This window comes from Aythya fuligula, chromosome 3 (genome assembly GCF_009819795.1).
Source record: "Aythya fuligula isolate bAytFul2 chromosome 3, bAytFul2.pri, whole genome shotgun sequence".
NCBI lineage: Eukaryota > Metazoa > Chordata > Aves > Anseriformes > Anatidae > Aythya > Aythya fuligula.
The window spans coordinates 116,988,366-117,006,922 of record NC_045561.1 but is presented as its reverse complement, the minus strand read 5'-3'; the positions used below and the strand labels follow the sequence as shown (position 1 = coordinate 117,006,922).

At 41.1% G+C, this 18,557-nt stretch overlaps 1 protein-coding gene across 17 annotated transcripts in view; it reads left to right on the top strand.

Annotated features, from left to right (window-relative positions):
• The window catches only part of HMBOX1 (homeobox containing 1), a 105,611-nt gene extending 87,483 nt beyond the window's left edge, over positions 1-18,128 (top strand). For 6 of the 17 annotated variants that reach the window (XM_032183579.1, XM_032183568.1, XM_032183570.1 and 3 more), the window contains exons 7-11: positions 5,284-5,366; positions 7,506-7,601; positions 9,298-9,392; positions 9,604-9,735; positions 13,040-18,128. In XM_032183579.1, the coding sequence (XP_032039470.1) occupies positions 5,284-5,366; positions 7,506-7,601; positions 9,298-9,392; positions 9,604-9,735; positions 13,040-13,177 (544 nt within the window). In that variant the 3' untranslated portion in view covers positions 13,178-18,128. Of the gene's footprint in view, positions 1-5,283; positions 5,367-7,505; positions 7,602-9,297; positions 9,393-9,603; positions 9,736-10,398; positions 10,480-13,039 lie in introns of all 17 variants that reach the window. The other 11 variants (XM_032183583.1, XM_032183582.1, XM_032183576.1 and 8 more) reach the window with 11 other exon arrangements.
• Positions 18,129-18,557: the final 429 nt, after the last annotated feature.

Sequence of the window (18,557 nt, the reverse complement as noted above, 5' to 3'; positions counted from 1 at the left end):
CTCCTGTGTGATACCAGGTTGATAAATATCCTAATGAGAGATAAAATAGGTAACTATATTCGAGTGTTTTGTGTAACTTGTCAGTGGAAAGCAGAGGGGTGGTTTGAAGGGAAACTAGATAGGGAGCTGAAATTACAGGCAGTCTTATCGAAGACAAAAGAGCAGCTTGCACTCTCGTGTATTTTGAGACTCTGGAGGGTTTGGCAATGAGCTCTGTCCCTGGTGGCAGGAAGATCTTCTTCTCATCAGCAGGGGTCAGATGGGACCTGGGGAATATGGGCATTTATTTATTTATATTTTTTCCCCTATAAATCTCTGGGCCAGTCCACAAGCTCATCGCTCAGGCTTTGCTTTTAGCATCAGTTTAAGAGGATATATGTGAAGTGCCACCGAAGGAGCCGGCTCCAGCTGTGTGTTTCTGCCATCTCCTGCCTACATCCCTCGGCTGTGCAAATTCTGTTCTTGGCATGGGTGGAAAGCTGGACCGGAGGAGCAGTCGGGCAGAAAACCTTTCTGCAAAAAGGGAGCGAAGGAGTAGATAGGACCTTCCCTTTCAGCACTTAAATCACTGTGCTGTGCCTTAAACTAAGCCTTTCCTCAGCCCCGGGGTCTGCTGAGCTGGGTTTTTGTCTGCTGATATCCAACATGCAGCCCCACGAAAACACCCTGAATCCGGCCATCCCTCGGCTGCTCTGCAGCTTGGCTTGTTTCAGACACGTCCCTGGCAGCTGCAAAGCTGATAGGGAACAGCAAAACTTCCACCGTGGATTATCAGGAACACTACTGAAGCATTGCTTAATGCATCTGATATCTCAGCCTGGATAACAGAAGCCGTAGAGCCCAGCAAAGAAGATTGGCAACTGTTGCAGGAATTCAGATAGGGGCACCTTGGTAAAGAGGGGAGGAATTGCGTTAACTTCCATTACAGAGCCCGGGGCTGAGATGGATTCTCTCTCTGTCATTGTCCTAAGCACATTATCCCTGAAAGAAAGAGGGTTTCTCTGAATCTGCAATTTTTCTAGGCTTCAGTGTTATTGAAATGAAACTGCTTCAAGGATATCTACATTCTTTACCATCATATGGATTCTCATCTCATGTAAATTATTTGGCCACTTTTCATTTTAATCCTCCACTGTCATTTTCTACAAAAGAGATCATTTGGTTTCTTCATTGAAGGCATTCAGTTGACAGCTGCCCTTTGTCTAGAAAGCAGGATGCCTTTGTAGGATTTACTTGTGCCTGCTATTTTTCTTTTTTTTTTTCCCCTTTGAAGTTCATACGGCTTCATATTTTTCATCTGTAGTTTTCAGGAACTTTCAGGTTTGTGAACAGGCTGTGGTTTGTAGCTGTGCAGAGAAATTCAGACGTCCTGAGTTCTTTCCCTGTCTCCTGCAGGAGTGCATCTGACGATTAGAAAAAGAACTGGAGGCAGATTAATTCACTTGCTGTTTGCAAGAGGAACTGGAGTAAAAAAAAAATCACAACGTGTTCACGACTTCTACATGAGCAAACCAAAATAGTGAATGATAAAGTCTTTTTTTTTGTTGTTGTTGTATTGGTTTCTGTCTTGAAAACCCAGCTATTCTTAGCTACTTCCCAGAAACATTGGGAAGACTTTAAATGTTGTGGTTTGTGTCATGGCATGTCACCTACAGATCCTATTAAGATCTCAAAATAAATTAAGGGAGAGAAACGTGATGTGGTAGTAGACTGTGTAAATGGAGGCCAAGGATGAAAATCAGCTCTTAGAGTTGCAGTCGTGTAATGTTTTCAGGTACTTGTAGCTATGAGACCTTTTCCTTCAAGATTCCTGAGTGCGATCTCTTCTCTGATAAAAACAGCTGAGAATCAACGTCAAAGGTTAAAAGCAAAATATGGTGATAGGGAAGATGTTTTTCAGGAGAAATCCAGGGGCAGGTACTTTTTGTACCTTTTGTGACCTTTTTCTTTGTACTTGTGACCTTTTTCTTTGTACTTGTCCAACCCTCAACCTAAGTTGAGGGCTGGACAAGATCATAGGCAGCTTCAGTGCATGGGGACAGGAGGAGACGTCATGAGCATGGACAAGGAATAAGCCAGTTGGTGGAAGGAGAGGAAGGTACTAAGATTACTGTGCCAACCACAGAAACTGAATTTACCTATTCAGGTCCTTTCCAGACCCCCTCTGATACCTCCTTAGCTTTCTGGTCTTTGTGAAAGAGTCTCGTTTACCTAGGGGAGCTGCCTGGAAACTTGTCAAATTTTGAGTATTATTTCATAAAGCATGGTATGAGGAGGAAAACGATTCCAGATTTTCAAGCAGGGATCAACTTCCTTGTAGAAGCCATCAGATATTTACATTAAAAGACGTTTAAAGAAAATGCTTAAGAAGACTGGATCGAAATATATTTTTCCATCAAAATGAAAACACTTTTAGTTTATTTTGTCTTCGTGTGTGTATATATGAATTACTGTTTCAATGGAGAGTTTTTCTTAATCGTAAAAATGGTCTGAATACACAAGGAAAACTGCCTCATTTCCCTTAAGAGATGTCTCATTCATTGTCCAGTTCTGAAAGTTAAGAAGAGATTTCATATTATCTCAGAGAATTGCAATCCTGCCCTAAGTTTTGTTATTAATAATAAATGTGACCTTTTTCTTGTTTGTGCCAGCCAAAGTGTATGGCACTCAGTGGCTTGCTAAAAGCCTAGTGTTTAACTACACGCCAAGAGAAAGGTCACCCGTGGCTCTTGTATTGTCTTGTCTTGATTAATTGGTGCCTGTTTCTTGCATCAACATAAGGATAGGCAGCTCAGATGTACACTGTTTCTTGGATTTTGCATCTTCTGTCATTTCTTAGTGAAGTTGGGCGTTGTCTAACATCTCTGTGACCACAGGCCATCTAAATCCATAACGGCACGTGATACCAGAGTTTTACCCTTTAGTTTTAGTAATTCATCGTATAGATCCATCAGTTTGTCTAACTTTATGGCGTTTTGTTGCATGGTGTTTGTTCTCAACTTCTCACAAGTATCCATAAACAAAGGATATTCCCATAAAATACCTAAATTTGCTGAGTTAATTTTTGTACACATAGTGATGACTTGGAGTCCTGACCACAACTCTAGTGCACATGATATAGTCATATAAATAATAGTCCTGACTTTCCTTTATTTCATGGCACTCAGAAGAGGAAATGGTTCTTGGCTATGGGCAGAGGAGGGAGTTCTCTGTTTTGTAGGTGGGATGCTGAGACACAGTCATGAGACGATTGCACTAACGACAAGAAAAAGCATTTTCTAGGCTGTTTTCCAACTTTCCCTTCTCCAAAAATGCTGTCTGCAGAGCATCACACCTTTCAGCAGGAATTTGCAAGTTTATGTGGGCACATATATCACTATAAAGGATATAATAATAGAAAGGATAATACCTGAAAGAAGAAAGAATATACTTTTAAAAATGCCATGCCCAGGGACTTGGGGGTATTGCTGGGTGAGAAGAAAGTCTCTGGTTCAGGGAATGTTCCTGCTGGTGGCAGTGCCAGAGATCAAAGTGCTCTGTACTCAAAAGCTTCCAGTTACCTAAGTGTAACCAGGTTTTTTCTTCACATCTAATGGCAAAATCTCAGCTCTTTTTCCAAGGAGGTTCAAGCCTAGTGGGAATTACAGTTCTGGGCAGTCTCTCAGGATCTGCTTCATAAAAGCAACTCTGTGAGGTCCGGGGAAGACGTAGATGTTTATGTGTAAATATGTTTGCCTCCAATGCCCAAATTGGTAGTATAGATGTCGCCTGCCCTTCATTTGGTGAAAATGGAGCTGTTTCTGTGGTTTTATTTGCTCTCCAAGCTGCCAAATCAACTGAATCAAGTACATTAACAGTGCAACTAGCTGGGCTAACGTGTGATTTCTCTTAATCAATGAAGAGCAACTTGGAAATAGCACGGCATCTGTGGGCATAGCTGTAGCTGAAAATAATGCCGGGAACAAGAGGATGAAGTAGCAGTACATAGATTTCAAACCTAATGTCCGAAATTTGTATTTCCAGTGGATTGTTCTAAGCTGGAAGTGAAAGAGTGGGATCTGCTTTAGCACCACTTGTTCAAAAGAAGGTTGGAAAGAGCCAATTGCTCCACAGAGAGCAGCTGTGCTGGGGCAGATCCACCAGAGGAGAAATATGACCATGGGAAATAATAAATGCCTTATAATGCCTAACTCTCCTACTAGCAAATGGTCTAAAATTAAAAGAAAACCATAGAATCATTTAGGTTGGGAAAGACCTTCAAGATCATAAATTCCAACCATCCAGCTAATATTACAAGAGCAGCTGTCCAACATCTGCACCTGCTGCTGATCAAAGTCGATCAAAGAATTATCAGGATTATGTATTATGGACAATCTACAGAAAAATGGAGTAGTTCCTGCCTGTGGCTTGCTTATCAGAGTCTATTGAAGTAAACAGGACTCTGTTTGGTGTTTTTAATGCGGATCTGATAAGATCTGTAGAATGTAAATCAGTTCATTAAAATTTTTAAAGCACTTACCCTGGTTTTTCTTTTACTTCATTTAACTTTTATAGGATGTTTACTGCATATAAAGTACAATGAAATTACAATTATTCAGAAAATTACTGTTACAATATGCTATACTCAGAATATGTTGTTTTTGGGGCAGATCTAATTTTTTTTCATTGTGATTTAAAAAAAAATCTGACTAGAAATCTTACCGTATTACTGTGTAGTTTTGTCCATACAGTATTAATAACATCTGTCTAAATCCACAATATTTCTGAGTGTTTGTGTATAATATATATTGGTATATATGTATATGTGTGCGTATATTAACCCAGTGATCAAAGTAAACATTGAACGGCTGTCATTTGTAGGACACTGCCTGAGCTTGGGGTGAGAAATTAAAAAAAAAAAAGTAAATGGTAATTAAAAAGGCAGAGGCATGGCCTATGAAGTCTTGTAACACGTTGCTTTGCTTGACAGTCGTAACTCCGATGTTCGTAGCGTTGCCTCCTTTGTTGTATCTCCTGCTACGATATTCCGAATGCTGAGGTGATGCTGCAAATGCTGAGATAACATTCAATTATCTGAGGCGTTTGGGAAGTTTCCAAAGAGTGGGTACGAGTGCATGCTGATACTACCATATGCATATAAAGGTTGACATAAAATTTACCACGTCTGTATTATCTCGGTAAGAGTGATGCATAAACTAGCGGTTGACACCTTCTAGCGAAGCTGCTTGGAGCATTCGTGCTCTGATTTCTGAAAAATAACTTTTTTCTTCCCCCTCCTTGCAGTTACTTCAATGAGAATCAATATCCTGACGAGGCAAAGAGAGAAGAAATTGCAAACGCCTGTAATGCAGTTATACAAAAGCCAGGTGAGGAGCTGATCATGATGTCTTTTCCAAAGGCAACTGCAATTAGATTTCACCATCTCCTGCTAAATTCAGCAAATCTCATTTTATGGCTATTACTAACAATTTAGGGTTCTCAACTAGTTGTAGGTTTCTTCTCGAGCATTCTGTGGCTTGCGTAGCTGCCACACTTGGATGAACATGAAAGTCAATGCAATTTTCAGCCCTAAATGCCTGTGTCTGCAACTTAAATTCCCACCAGTTGAGATATGAAATACAAGTTGTGCCTCTGAACATTTCATTTATACAGCATTGCTACGAAAATAAACATGTTCTGAAAGGCTTTCATCCTTTAAGGTCAGTTATTTCTAAGTACTTCTACAAGCACTTAGCAGTGATCTGAGAATTTCATTGCACTTCACAAAAGTGGGTTTTACTGGCTCTGTTTTACAGATGGGAAATCTTAGGTTCACAGACTGAGGCTTGGTGGAGATCATGCAGCAGGTCCTCGGAGGGCTAAAGAACACAGCTTTCCTATCTTTCGGTGTTCTTCATAATTTCTAGACAGGGCTCTCATGTTAGAATCGGTGTGTTAATGGAGGACCCTGTATTTGGGTCAATAAGTTGCATTTTCCCCATTCCTTGAGAAGTCATACTTGGGAGAGGAGCAGCAATGTTCAGTGAGCCCACGCTCAGGACACACCTGCCCTTGCTTAGTTTTACCAAAGATTTGCATAGTTTTCAGAACAGCTTTGGATGTATTTAGATTTTATACAACCAGAATCAAAATTAATGCAAAACAAAGCTAGGTATGACTCCTGAACACCGAGGCAGCCACAGAATAGCACAGAATCGTAGAGCAATTTAGGCTGAAAGTGATCATCTGGTCAATCAGGAGCATCTTAGAACAGGTTGCTCAGCGGGTCTGCCTAGTTCAGTTTTGAATAGCTCCAAAACCAGAGTTTTTCCCACCTCTCTGGAACCCTGCTCCAACGCTGAGAGCTCTCATGGCAAAGCGCATTGTCCTAATAGCTAGCCAGAATTTCCCTTGTTGCAACTTTTGTGTTTCTTCTCTTTTCATGGTGGAAGCAGAAGGATCTAGTGGTTAGAGGACCAAAGAGTTCAGGTTTTTAGTGCTGGCCGTGCCACTGGTGGGTTTAACAACTTTAAAGCTGCTTAAAAGGTGTGTCTCAGGATGGGTAAAATACGGAGTGGTATCGATTTCCAGAATTTTTTCTTTCACTCGTTTCATCTCTCCTTATTGAAGTTTGCAGATGCCGATTGCTGCAATTAGATGGCTTTCATAGACTGAATAAATAAACTTTGAGAAAGTCTGAAGCATGTGGTGGGGCCTCCTCCCTGTGCAGGCTGCAGGGGACTGAAGATCTTATCCTGAACACCTTAAATAGGGTTAGGGCCAGTTTCCATCATGTCCCTGCAATGCTGGATCCCTCCCGTCTTCCATTTTGATGCTGATGATCGAGAAAAGGGAGTGTTTGCTGGGGAGCGGTGCTGGGTGGGATTGCTGCTGGTTTAACACTCGAGTGATCTGGTTTCCAGCATCCCCCAGCCTCCTCTCCCAAAAGATAGAAGGCGTCCTGGCAGAATCGAGAGGCTGCGATTAGCGCTGTGGGAGCACGACAGCAGCGGCTGGTGGAGAAGAAGGAAAGCAGATCAAGGGAGGGGGGGGGGACAAAATTCCTTCCCTCGGTTTGCTGCTGCCGAGGAAAACACGTCATCGAACTGTACCCTCGCGGCGCATAGCAAGAAAACTAGCCCAAGGGTATGCGATTTGTGGCAGGGCTGTGAATTGAACTGGAGTTTTTTGAATCTCAGTTTTGTGCTCGAACTAGAAAAGCAGCCCTCTATTCTCCCACGGCGCTGGATCTGGGTGATTGAAGCTGCAAAGAAATTCCCCTATTTCAGATTTTAAGAACAGAAGAAAGGCTACTTTGTTTTTTAGAGAGATATTTGGCATTTATTACCATGGCATCTGGGCACCGTACTCTGGTTTGCATAAAATTCTCTTCACTCCCAGTTATAATAACTTGTCAGTGCTGTCTGTATCTCAGGAGTTTTATTAGATGTATAAGGGTTGTTTGCCTATCTCTGCAACCTGGTGAGCACAATCTTTTATTATTTTTTCCCCTGTTACTTCCATAGGAAAAAAGTTATCGGATTTGGAGCGAGTTACCTCCCTTAAAGTGTACAATTGGTTTGCCAACAGAAGAAAGGAAATCAAGAGACGAGCCAATATCGGTAATGTATCAGAGAGCCTCCTTTCAAGGTTCAGTACATAGACTTGCTCAGGAGAGATGGAAATTATGTAAGGTTGTATTAATGACGACACTAGAGGGTCCAACGGTCTTAATAGAAATATGGAATCATTTTTTTTAAAAAGAAGTCTCGCTGTTCCAGATTTTTTCTCTTTTAATTTATGAAATTCCACCATCAGTGCAGGAAAAACGAGGCAGTTAAGAAGTTTTACTGTAAGATCGGTTTTTAAAACCAAAATAAGCATTTTGCTAGCGGAGGGGGAATCGTATTTCCCTACGCTCAGGCTCCTTGGGGTATCCCCAAATAAAATCTGAAATAAAACCTGAAAATATCTGCATGGGAAATCAGGCAAATGGAGAGCATTGTGAGTTCAGAACCTTAGCGTGCTGTTGAAATGAGAAGTGGTTGTTGTGAGGAGCTTTTATGGGGTTGTAAGTTTCCTTGTGTCTGCGTCCCCCTGAAATGCACTTGTTTTTTCAGCCAAAACGTGGGGTTGTCTTTCTTACTGCCATCCCTGAGACCCCACAGGGATCTAAGAGTCCAGATGAGTTGTTTTACGTCTCAGATACGGCCACTAGGACCACAGGTTCTGCCGCAAGCCAGCTTTTTATTCTGGTTACACCTGTGCTCCTTAGTGATTTCTGTGGGGTTGCACAGCGACAAGTGGCTGGAACAAAGTCGTAATTTTTGCTTGATGATCAGGATAAAACACAAGTCACTTCACAGAGCTAGCCCTGTGGGTTCTTTGCTGGAATACCTCAACGTAAGGAAATTAGAAGCAGCTCTGAACTTCTAAGTAGACCTTCTAATGTGGATAAGAACAAGGCATTCTAATGAGAACAAGCTCCCATTAGCAGCCAGGACTCAACAAACTTCTGCAGTGTGTGCAGAATTTCATGCACGCACAGAGGTGCTGTGCAGAACTGAGTTTGCAAGGTGTAGATGAGCGCAGATCCGTATCTGCCTGTTGTTAATTAGTGTTTTTGCAAATGTCAAGTGTGTTATGCCGTCTTGCTGGCTGCGGCTTTTTGCTGTAGTTGTTCTTTTTGCAGCATTTGGTGCAGTACTGAAACTTGATCTAAATTTATTTATTTTTTTGAAATGAAACCTGTCTGTCCAACTCAGGGGGAACACAGCAAAGGTAGTCAAAGATGGGTGGAACTGAAACTTTATGTGTACTGTGTGTTATCTGTGCTGTATGGGGAGGAGGGTTGGAAAGAGACTGGAAAGAACTAAAGGGAGCTTTAGATGCATGGATCCTGCTGGAAGATGAAGATGTATTGTTTTTAAATCCCTTAAGTGCTTTTAAAAATTTCTCCATCTATTTTCAGACACTCCCCGCCCCCCTCAAGTCCTGCCAGTCCAAACTATGTGGGAAGATCTACAGGGAATGCCTTTGCCACTCCAGTGCATTAGAAATTAAGCTAATTTCTAATAGGACTGGCTGGAAAACAAGGATTCTTACTCGCAAACAAGTCTGTTAGTTGGCAGGGAAGGATTTCAGGCAAACCAGTATCTGTACATGTGCTACCTTCCCAAATACTGGAGAGTGAAGAGGAAGAGGCTAAGAACTAACTCTGTTCTTCCAGTTATTCTAACTTCTTGAAAAAAAAAAATAGTTACTTTTAATTACTCTAATGCATCAGATAAATTAGGGATCCATTTGCTTTTTTCGAAGAAGCAGCAATCCTGGAGAGCCATGGAATAGATGTACAGAGTCCGGGAGGTCATTCCAACAGTGACGACGTTGATGGCAATGACTATTCAGAGCAGGTAAGCCTCGTGCCTCAACCGCGCGTCCCCAAACGTGGGAGAGTTCTTGTGACACATGAAAGAGGCTCTCTGCCTCGTGCAAATCAGACGTCTCGTGTTCTTGTGTTGCTTTGCTGTAATTGTAATGGGGAAAGTGGAAGAGCACAGCTCCCCTGTTTGAATGTGTTGAGCAACCAGTATTCACCCACACGGATTTGTTGTCATACAACAGGACACTTGGCAAGTACGCAATGGGGAGGAGGAGGGAAGATGTTCAGAGGGAGGCAGAGAAGCAGAGAAGGTAGAAGAAGACAGGAGGATCTGCTCCAAACAAGCAAGTTACACCATTCACGCCACACGCAATGTATGAAAAATGTTAGGAGAGTGTTAACTCACCCAGTGCACCATGCATAACTTGAGCTCTCCTTCCCCTTGGCACCGTGCTAGTTATCCACCCTCCAGAAAGGATGTGCAGGTCTTTAACAATTGCTCCAATATACCAGGCACCAACATGCTTCCCTGCAAAACTAGGCATGTGTGTTCCTCTCTCACCTTTTCTTTCTTTCTGCGAGAAATGTCTTCGTTCTAGCCTGTGTTACAGCTGGTGTGAGTTCCTTATCTGTCACCCAGACACGTGCACCAGTAAGCCCCTGCCCGGTACGCTTCCTAAACCCTTTTGTCAACCTTGCCACAGGGTACTGAGCGCCCTCTGTGAGGTGCTGAGCTCCCTGTGCCTGTCTGTGGGAGCACCCTTCAGGAGTGGCCCAGGATCAGTCCCTAAGATGCTGACAGACAAAGGGGAAAGGGTGGGAGGGAAGGGATGTGATGAACTAAATCTTTACTTGGCCCCATACCTGCTTCCTATTATTCTGTGACAATGTGCCACTATTTGGATTGTTTACATATTATCTGTCTTTATTTTATTTTTTCTTTTTTTTTTTTTTTTTGCACTTTAACTCTTGCCTATTCTCTATTTTTCTTGGTTATTTTTAACCCTTGACAGCAACTTCTTTTTTAAATTCTCTAGCAAAAGAATACCCCTTCCCGCACTCTGAGCCCTCACCTACCCTAAAGTTGGTGACCCTTCCTTCACACACCTTCCTGACAGGTATTGCATCCCCTTCCCAATTTTCCCTCAGGTGTCAGTGTTAGCCCAAACCCACCAGGGATGTGTGCGCTTGACGCCACTGGACTTGTTGAACAGTTCATTTACTTGGTTCTGGCTTTGATATTAGCTCCGTTCTGTGCTACGCCCAACACCTGGGGTGGGCAGATTGTGTTTTAATTGACTCATTTGGGAGAAATAGATACATCTCCCTCTCCAAGGGCTACTGGTGGAGTGTTGTAGCAACTGAATGTCCTGGAACGAGTCCCCAGCAGCCTTGGCTGTGGCCTAGTACGACAAATATCTGGCAGAGGTGTTCCCAGCTACTTGGCTTTGATGGGTATTAAGAGGACCTTAATAGGTCATCGCCAGTAGATTTGGTGGAACCAGCCTTGCTAGCTTCAGATGATGAGAGTCAGCTCTGTGACTGGTAGCAAATATTTTGAAACTGCTGTCGAGTGCAGTTAGTTCCTTATCGATCAGATTCAGGAATGATACTGAGATGAAGGGTTATCTAGACGCCTAAACTATATTTTTATTTGTGTGTTACCCAAAATGCTTTGAAAACAGAAATAAATTGGATATTAAAATTTAAACATCTTAGTTTAGAGTCCTTAAAACGTACATTTCTCCCTAACCTAGCTGGGTTCCTCTACGAAGTATCATTAGGCATTAGCAGATTAAATGGCAAACTCTCCTGATGACCATTTAACATCCCTTAGCTGTTAAAACCATAAAATCTGTTTTCCACAGTAGCACTTAAACTCTAGTAAAACTCAAAATACAAAGTTCATCCAAATATTAATGAAATGACTAGAACTCTGAAACTTTGTGTTTCTTGCCATGATAAAGATTACTGAGATGACATCCCAATATTTGCCCTATATTTGCTGGAAATGAATGCATTCCTTTAAATAACTTTGGATTTTATCAAATCCCGTCTTTTCCGTCTCCCTCAGCATTTGCCACCTGTCATCTTAATTTAAAAACATACAATGCACATTTTAAAATTAAAATTTTCCATGTTCATCGCTTAACGGCTGTTGGAAGACTGATAAATGTTTATCATTTGCTTTCTGTAAAAATTATAATGCCCAAATCACTGTGTGTTCACTATTAGCTCCTCGTTTTAAAGAGAGGAAAACACCAGGATTTTGCCCAACGTCCCAGATGAAGTTATTTGGCAGCTGAAATTAGTTTTGAATATTGCTCGTTCTCATTCCTATTTTTTTAAACCAAGCTCTATTTCTGATCTAGACTCAGAAACATGCCCACTTCACATAAAAATTATGCTTGAACAGTCAGAATTTTGGCTTGATAATTTATGGCCAAAGTTAACCCTTCTTTCTCCTTTATTTTAAAGGTTTCATTGCAGTCCTGTAGCATCTGTTTCCCCTGTATTAGTTTTGCTTACAGAAATACATGGCACTCAGTTCGGTGGACTGGTGAATTTGGCAGGCTGTTCACCCAGATGTTTGAATTATGGTAGTTCCAGTCCCCTAAAATCCTTGCACTGTTTTCCTTACCTGTCTAGAAGGTTTTCGGCATCTTTTTCCCAGTTCCCATGTGAATTCAATTTCTTCATAGGTTACTGACTCAGACCAAAGTCTAGGATTGCTTCCTATCTCTGAATGAGGTCAGTAACAATATTTCAGGAAAAAATATTTTTAAAGAACAGGGCAATTATAGACTGATTTTATTATAGTAGCTTCCAGATTCTGGAAGGCAGTAGTTTGGAGGAACTTCCTGAGCCAGGCAGTGTATCCACTTCCTTTTTTGATAGTTACCAGTAGACAAATTTTCCATGAACTTGTCTAACCCCACTTTTTAAAGCCGTTTTTACTTTGGGCTAATCTAAAAATCAGTGAATCCTACAACCAATCTGCGATAAGTGAAGAGCTGCTTCCTGTTGTTGCTCCAGAATATATTATCTCATCATTTCAGTGAGCATCCTTGCATATTAGATCGTCAGAAGTAGTGAACAATTGGTCCCTGTTTACTGATTATTTGGAATAAGCATTTACCATATCAACCATCAGCCATTTCTCTTCCAAACTGAGGAGTCTAGGTCTGTTTATTCCCTCCTTGTAAGGGAGCCACCCAATGTCTCTGTTCCTCTTGGTTGCCACTCTCGCTGCCTTTTCTAGTTCTACTATCTCCTCTTTAAATGGGATGACCAGAACTGTATGCAGTAGTCAAAATGCAAGCGTAGCATGAACTTGTGCAGTGGGTTTCTGCCTTAGTTTGGTTTCCTGACATACGTTGTGTATCACTTTTATCTTTATAATTTAGTATTTTTCTACAAATTTTCTCCCCTCCCACCCCCGCCTTAAATTTATTTCTCGAAAATTGGGTACACCACTCCATGCCCTGCTTACCTTTGCCTGCACAGTGAGGGAAATCAGTCCTAAATCAGTTGTGTGTACTCCTTTCACGTTGTACCCCTGCAACAAGCGTGCAGTTTGCTGCCCCTAGCCCATTATTTCTACCCTAGCTTTTTTTCCTGCTGGTTTTCTGCTTGTGGAGTAACCACGCTTCTCTTTTCTCATTTCCGCCCGCGCAGGATGACAGCACTAGCCATAGTGACCACCAAGACCCCATCTCGTTAGCCGTGGAAATGGCAGCGGTAAACCACACCATCTTGGCATTGGCCCGGCAAGGAGCCAACGAGATCAAGACAGAGGCTCTAGACGACGACTGATACGAAGAAGGGGGAGGGTCAGAGCGAGAAGTAACTTAGTTTTAGACGTAGCACCTTAGCAGACTTTCCTCGGTCCTTAATATGTGTTCTTACAGTATAACTTTGCAGTTTCTTGTACGTCAGTTAGCTGTTAGGGTCTTGTTCTGTGAAGATGGCATGGTGCCCTCAGCCTTTGCATATACTCTCTCAGTATTAATTCCCAATAAATAATCAATCAACCAACCAACCTCCCTCTCCCAGCCCCAGTGGCTAGAAAAATCTTGCTGCTCTGTCTTAGCATTCAAAGTGCTTCCAGGTATTTTAGACAGTCCTCAATTACAAGTCTTAGGCTACACTTAAAATCTTGGATACCCTTAGAGATTGTGTAAAAATAGTCTGTATGCTTTTCCTTCTCTGAGACTGAAAGGATGCAAGCTGAGGTAGTGGCACAGGGTCGATGGACACCAGATTGGGATTATCAACAGAGAGTAAAAAGAACACTAGAAACCCCACTTTCAGCATGGGAATAAATGATTTCCAGCTGCAATAAGCTGTGCCTCACTGGTCATACAGTGACTGGATATACTTTTGGGTGCTGTGCTGAGAATGTCCATTGGAAACACATTCACATATTTTGGTTGATGTTCACATATTCAACACAGACATCCTCTGCTCTCACAAGCTGCGTGGCTTAGTGGATAAGTACTGCCTTCTGCCTCTGGGACCATGATTGAAGCCCAGCCTGGGATCATATGAAAAATGAGCTGAATGTCTAATGGACAACAGTCCACTTCTCAAAACCACTATTCATTATTTGGCATGGCTAGCAGTGCCTGCTCAGAAGAGGTCTAGACTCTATTGATCTGTCACTAACAAGTTCACTTTTTATTCTTCCTCTCACCTTTTCTGTCCCCACCCTACTCCCTTCTCCACTTTGCCACTTTCAAAAGCAATGTTTTCCAGGAAGGTATTATGGTCATGAAATGGGTGAGTGAATTTTTACACGTCTGTGTAACTAATGCCTACACCCCAACTAGAAAAAAGGGTTATTGGAGAACTTTTGCATCTGACCTTTGCTAGTTAACCATCATAGCATAAATATTCTCCTAAATACGAACTTTTGTATTTGCTTAAAGGCAGGAGGATCTCTTACCTGAGAAATGGGGTGTGAATGTTTTGTGTTCTCTTTACTCTGTCCTTGTTAAGATGTGAGAAAGCTATACTGCTACGAGCAATTTAATTAATAATTGGAAGCCATACTGATAATGGATGTGGTAATATTTGTAAAGCAAACCTACTTTAAGTAGCAGAAACTAATGGAATTGTTTTCCTTGATCATATGTAGCACTTTTGTTACTTTTTTCTTAAAGATATTTATATTTGATAAGTCTTTTTTTTATCATTTGAGAATTCAAAATGCCAAACAGCAAACTTGCATTACAGAGTCACCCTGCGATCACCTTGTCATCTAGTATCTAAATGATGAACTGTGTGTGCATCTAAGAAAATTACATCTGCTGGCATTGTGTGGAAATGATCTCCTGGCATCCTGATAAAATGATATGTTGCTGCCGGTAAGAGGAAACATTTCAATGGAAACAGCACGGGAAGTGTTAGAGACGGGCAGGACTGTGTTACGTTTAAAAAAGAGAAAAAAAAAAAACTATGTAAATTTTTCTATATAGATATATAAAAATTTGCATAGTGTTTCCACAACATTCCATTTTTTACGTTTACGTGGGAATAGCTTAAGAGGGGAAAATAGCTTAATTTTGAAGGATGGTCTTCCTTCTTCTCTCATCCACTTCTGAAGGTGGAGGAGATGAAGGGAAGTTGCAATTACTTGGTTTGTTCTCCTCCTCCCTCCCTTCCTCATGCATAATGCTCCGATAGCATTGTGAATTCCTAAAATGTGGTTCCTCAGCAGGTTTTTAGGCAGCCTAAACCCCTTCAAGGTGTAGGCTAACTAGATCATCTTTACATCTGTTAATCTCGCAAAAATTGCTTAGGTAAGTGTGGAGGAGATCTTGTGCTTTCAGAGGGCACAGAGTTGGCACCTCTTTGTCTCTGTAACTTCGAAGATAAATAGGTAGAGCTTGGCCTCGTCTTTCATTTATGGATTTCATTGGAAAATTTATGTGCTTTCCTTAGGTATAGATCACTGAAGCAGAATGAAGCCGTCTTTCTCTGTTTTATTGCAGTTCTTGAGTAGGCAAATTCGTAAGTAGCATCAGGGCAGACTCAGGAAAAAAAAAAAAGGAATTGGATCAGCTGCCATTGCACCATTGCAGTTTTTTACTTAACGCGTGTATGAATGTTTTGGTACTAAGGGGTGAAAGGACGGGAGGAGAGCTTTTCTTTCTATTTTTGCACAGCAGAATGATCAAGCAAACTATAGCCTTAGTGGAATTTTACCTTCTTATTCATACTACAGTCACACACCAAGCTGACAAGCAACATCCACGATTTATAGTAAGGAGATTTTAATAATCGATGGCCTCTTTATGTTGGGATTGCCACCACCATTTGTTCTGGCTGTTTCATTTTAAAAAGAACAGACTCAAACTGTTGGACAGCTGCAATTTTAAAAGAAATATTGCTTACTATAGCATCTTAAAAAAAAAAAAAAAGTCATTGTTTCAAGCACTGCCTTTTTAAAGCAATAGGAAAGAATAAAAATAGTACTAAAACATCCCTTGGTCCGTGTGATGCAGGATCAAAGTAACACTGCTAAAATTGTATGTCTGTACCATCTGATGTAGAATAATCTGGCCTTAATTCTGTCTGTCAGTGTCAGGTAGCTGCTGGTCTCATCGTGCATCAATATCCAGTATGAAGGTTAAACAGATAAACCACTTGTGAGCAACTGGAGATTGCCAGGTTCTCCTTGTCTGTAGCTTCCAGGTATATATCAGTTTGCTGCTCTCCCCCAGCATCTTCTCACCAGAGGAAATAACAAATGACTTAACTAGGCAATCAGTTGTCCTAAAAAAATGTATTTTAAAATAATTCCATGGCATGTTTCATTTTTTTCACCTTGGTTTGCACCTGCCTACAAAAGGTACGAGGAAAGAGTAAGACATCAGGATGCTCACGGCAGCCTGTTTCCTTTATTCCGAAATCTCAAAATGGACGATTTGCAGTTGATTAAATATTTTTTGGTTTGATGTGAATTACCTTAAATGAAACAGATGTTGGTGTGATGATTTCAGGAGAACTGCACCTAGATTAGATCTAGAGTAATCGGGAGAACTGGTGGAGAAAGCATCCCGGGATTTAGACTTCGTTCTAGGTTTTCTGCTGTAGTATGGGAAGTTGTCTTTGTCTTTCTGGATCTGGATTTTCTTGATAACTGAGCCTGTTTATTTTTTTTGTCTAATTTGTAGCATTGCAATTCACTGGCAATTTGTTGTAGCCAACCAGGAATGACTGCAGTTCGTTCTCACGTGGATTCCCGTGTAGTGGATCTGGTGGCAGGCTAGATCTACCTTTTTGTTCTGTGAATAGAGAAGACACTTTTCAAGATGCTTCTTTTCTGTGATGGGCACAGATTGCTTTTAACTTTGTAGGGTAAACTTTGGCTGTTATTTTGTGGCCGATAAAGTCCTTATACTTGAGTTGTTGTCTCTAACAGTCTTCTTAAAACAACAATTTCTACCTCTACTTCTTTTTTTGGTTTTGTTTTGAATTCTCCATGTCTTTTTCCTGAAGTGTGAGATCCCAGATACTTACAAAAGCGGTATGAGTTGGAAAAAATAACAAAACAAAAAAAATAGGAGCAAGCAGACATATTATCCATTGATGCCCTAGAGTTGTAGAGCCATCTAATACACTTTAAGCATAGATGTTGGTACAGCATGATCCCATTACTCATACGTTGGACATGAACAAGTTGGTCATGAGTCAGCAGCGTGCCCTTGCAGCAATTAAGGAATCTCATTAGGAAGAGCTGTCAGCAGGTCAAGGAAAATGATTAGGCCCCTCTCTTCATCACTTGGGAGAGCACATCTGGAGTATTGTGTCCAGTTTTGGACAGGAGTGAGTCCATTGTAGGGCTGCTGAGATGCGAGGGCTGGAGCACATGTCAAGTAACGAGAGAGCTGTTTTTTTTCAGGCTGGCCTAGGGAGATCTTATTTTGCTCTTCAGCTGTCTTAATGGGTAGTTTTAGAGATGACAGAGGCGTGTAGCGAAAATATTAGGGGCAGTGGGCTCAAGTTGCAATCAGGAGAATCCCAGATGAGCAGAAAGAGAAATATTTTCACACTGAAAGTGCTAGAACAGTGGCCCAGAAAGGCAGTGAAAACCACATCCTTGGGGATATTCAAAACTCAACTGGACAAGATTGGGGATTAGATTAGAGACCTCCAAAGGTTTCTTCTGCTCAAACTTATTCTGTGACTCTGTGCTCAGGTCAAGGAGTTTGATCCATATGTGTTCACTTCTTTAATGAATTTCTTTTAGCTTGTTTTTTTATTCTTATTTTTATTTTGCCTATTCATAAAAAGTTATCTCATGTATTCTCCTAGTAGAGATGAGCTTTATTTGCAGGGTCTGGCTACAGGTTCTAATCAAGCCATAAATCAAGTAATAAATGTCATTAATTATTTGCTCTGTTTACACAGTTCTTCAGGGATATTTTAATGATTTTGTTTGTTTCATTGGCTTACATCAAACTGGTAAGTTCTCCATGTTTTTGTAACGCTTGCGCTGCAGATTCCTTTTTGCCTTTGAGAGGATTTGTCATTGTCTTGCTGCTGTGAGTGTAGACTTGAAAATTTTCACATAGCTGAACATATTAGAGGAAAAAAAAATACTTAACTTAAGCCCACTGGTGACTACTGTGATAAGCTAGAAATTTTTGGTTCAGTAGATCTTTAAATGGTGATTTTCAGCAGATCTGGTCTTGTAGGTTAGATCTATGCTTAGAGCTTCATGTTATTTCCTTAAGTGTTTGCTGTTGGCCACTGCTAGGAAAAAAAAGAAAAGAGAAAAGAACAACAAAAAATATACTCTGATATAAAAATATACATCTGATTTAGATGTTATTTTGAAAACAACTCATGATGGTGTTTGCCAGTACAGAACAGCATGGAATCATTATCCCAAGCATGACTCCTGCCTTTAAGGTGCAGATGAGTTCAAGATTTTCAGTTCCCCTACGTGGTGTAATGGTTTTCCTTCACAATGAGTTGCTGCTTGCAAAGAAGTAAAATGAAAGCATCGTGCTGGCCTTTCACCTGGGTCACTGAGTCAGGCAGAGACGCATGGTGGTTGTAACAGGATTTCATAAGGAGAAGGTTCTTTATTTTCCACATAGGTAAAACCAGCAAAATTGGTACAAGAGTTTTCAAAACTCAAAAATGCTGCCCCAAAAGCATTTAATGCAGGATTTTGTTTTGC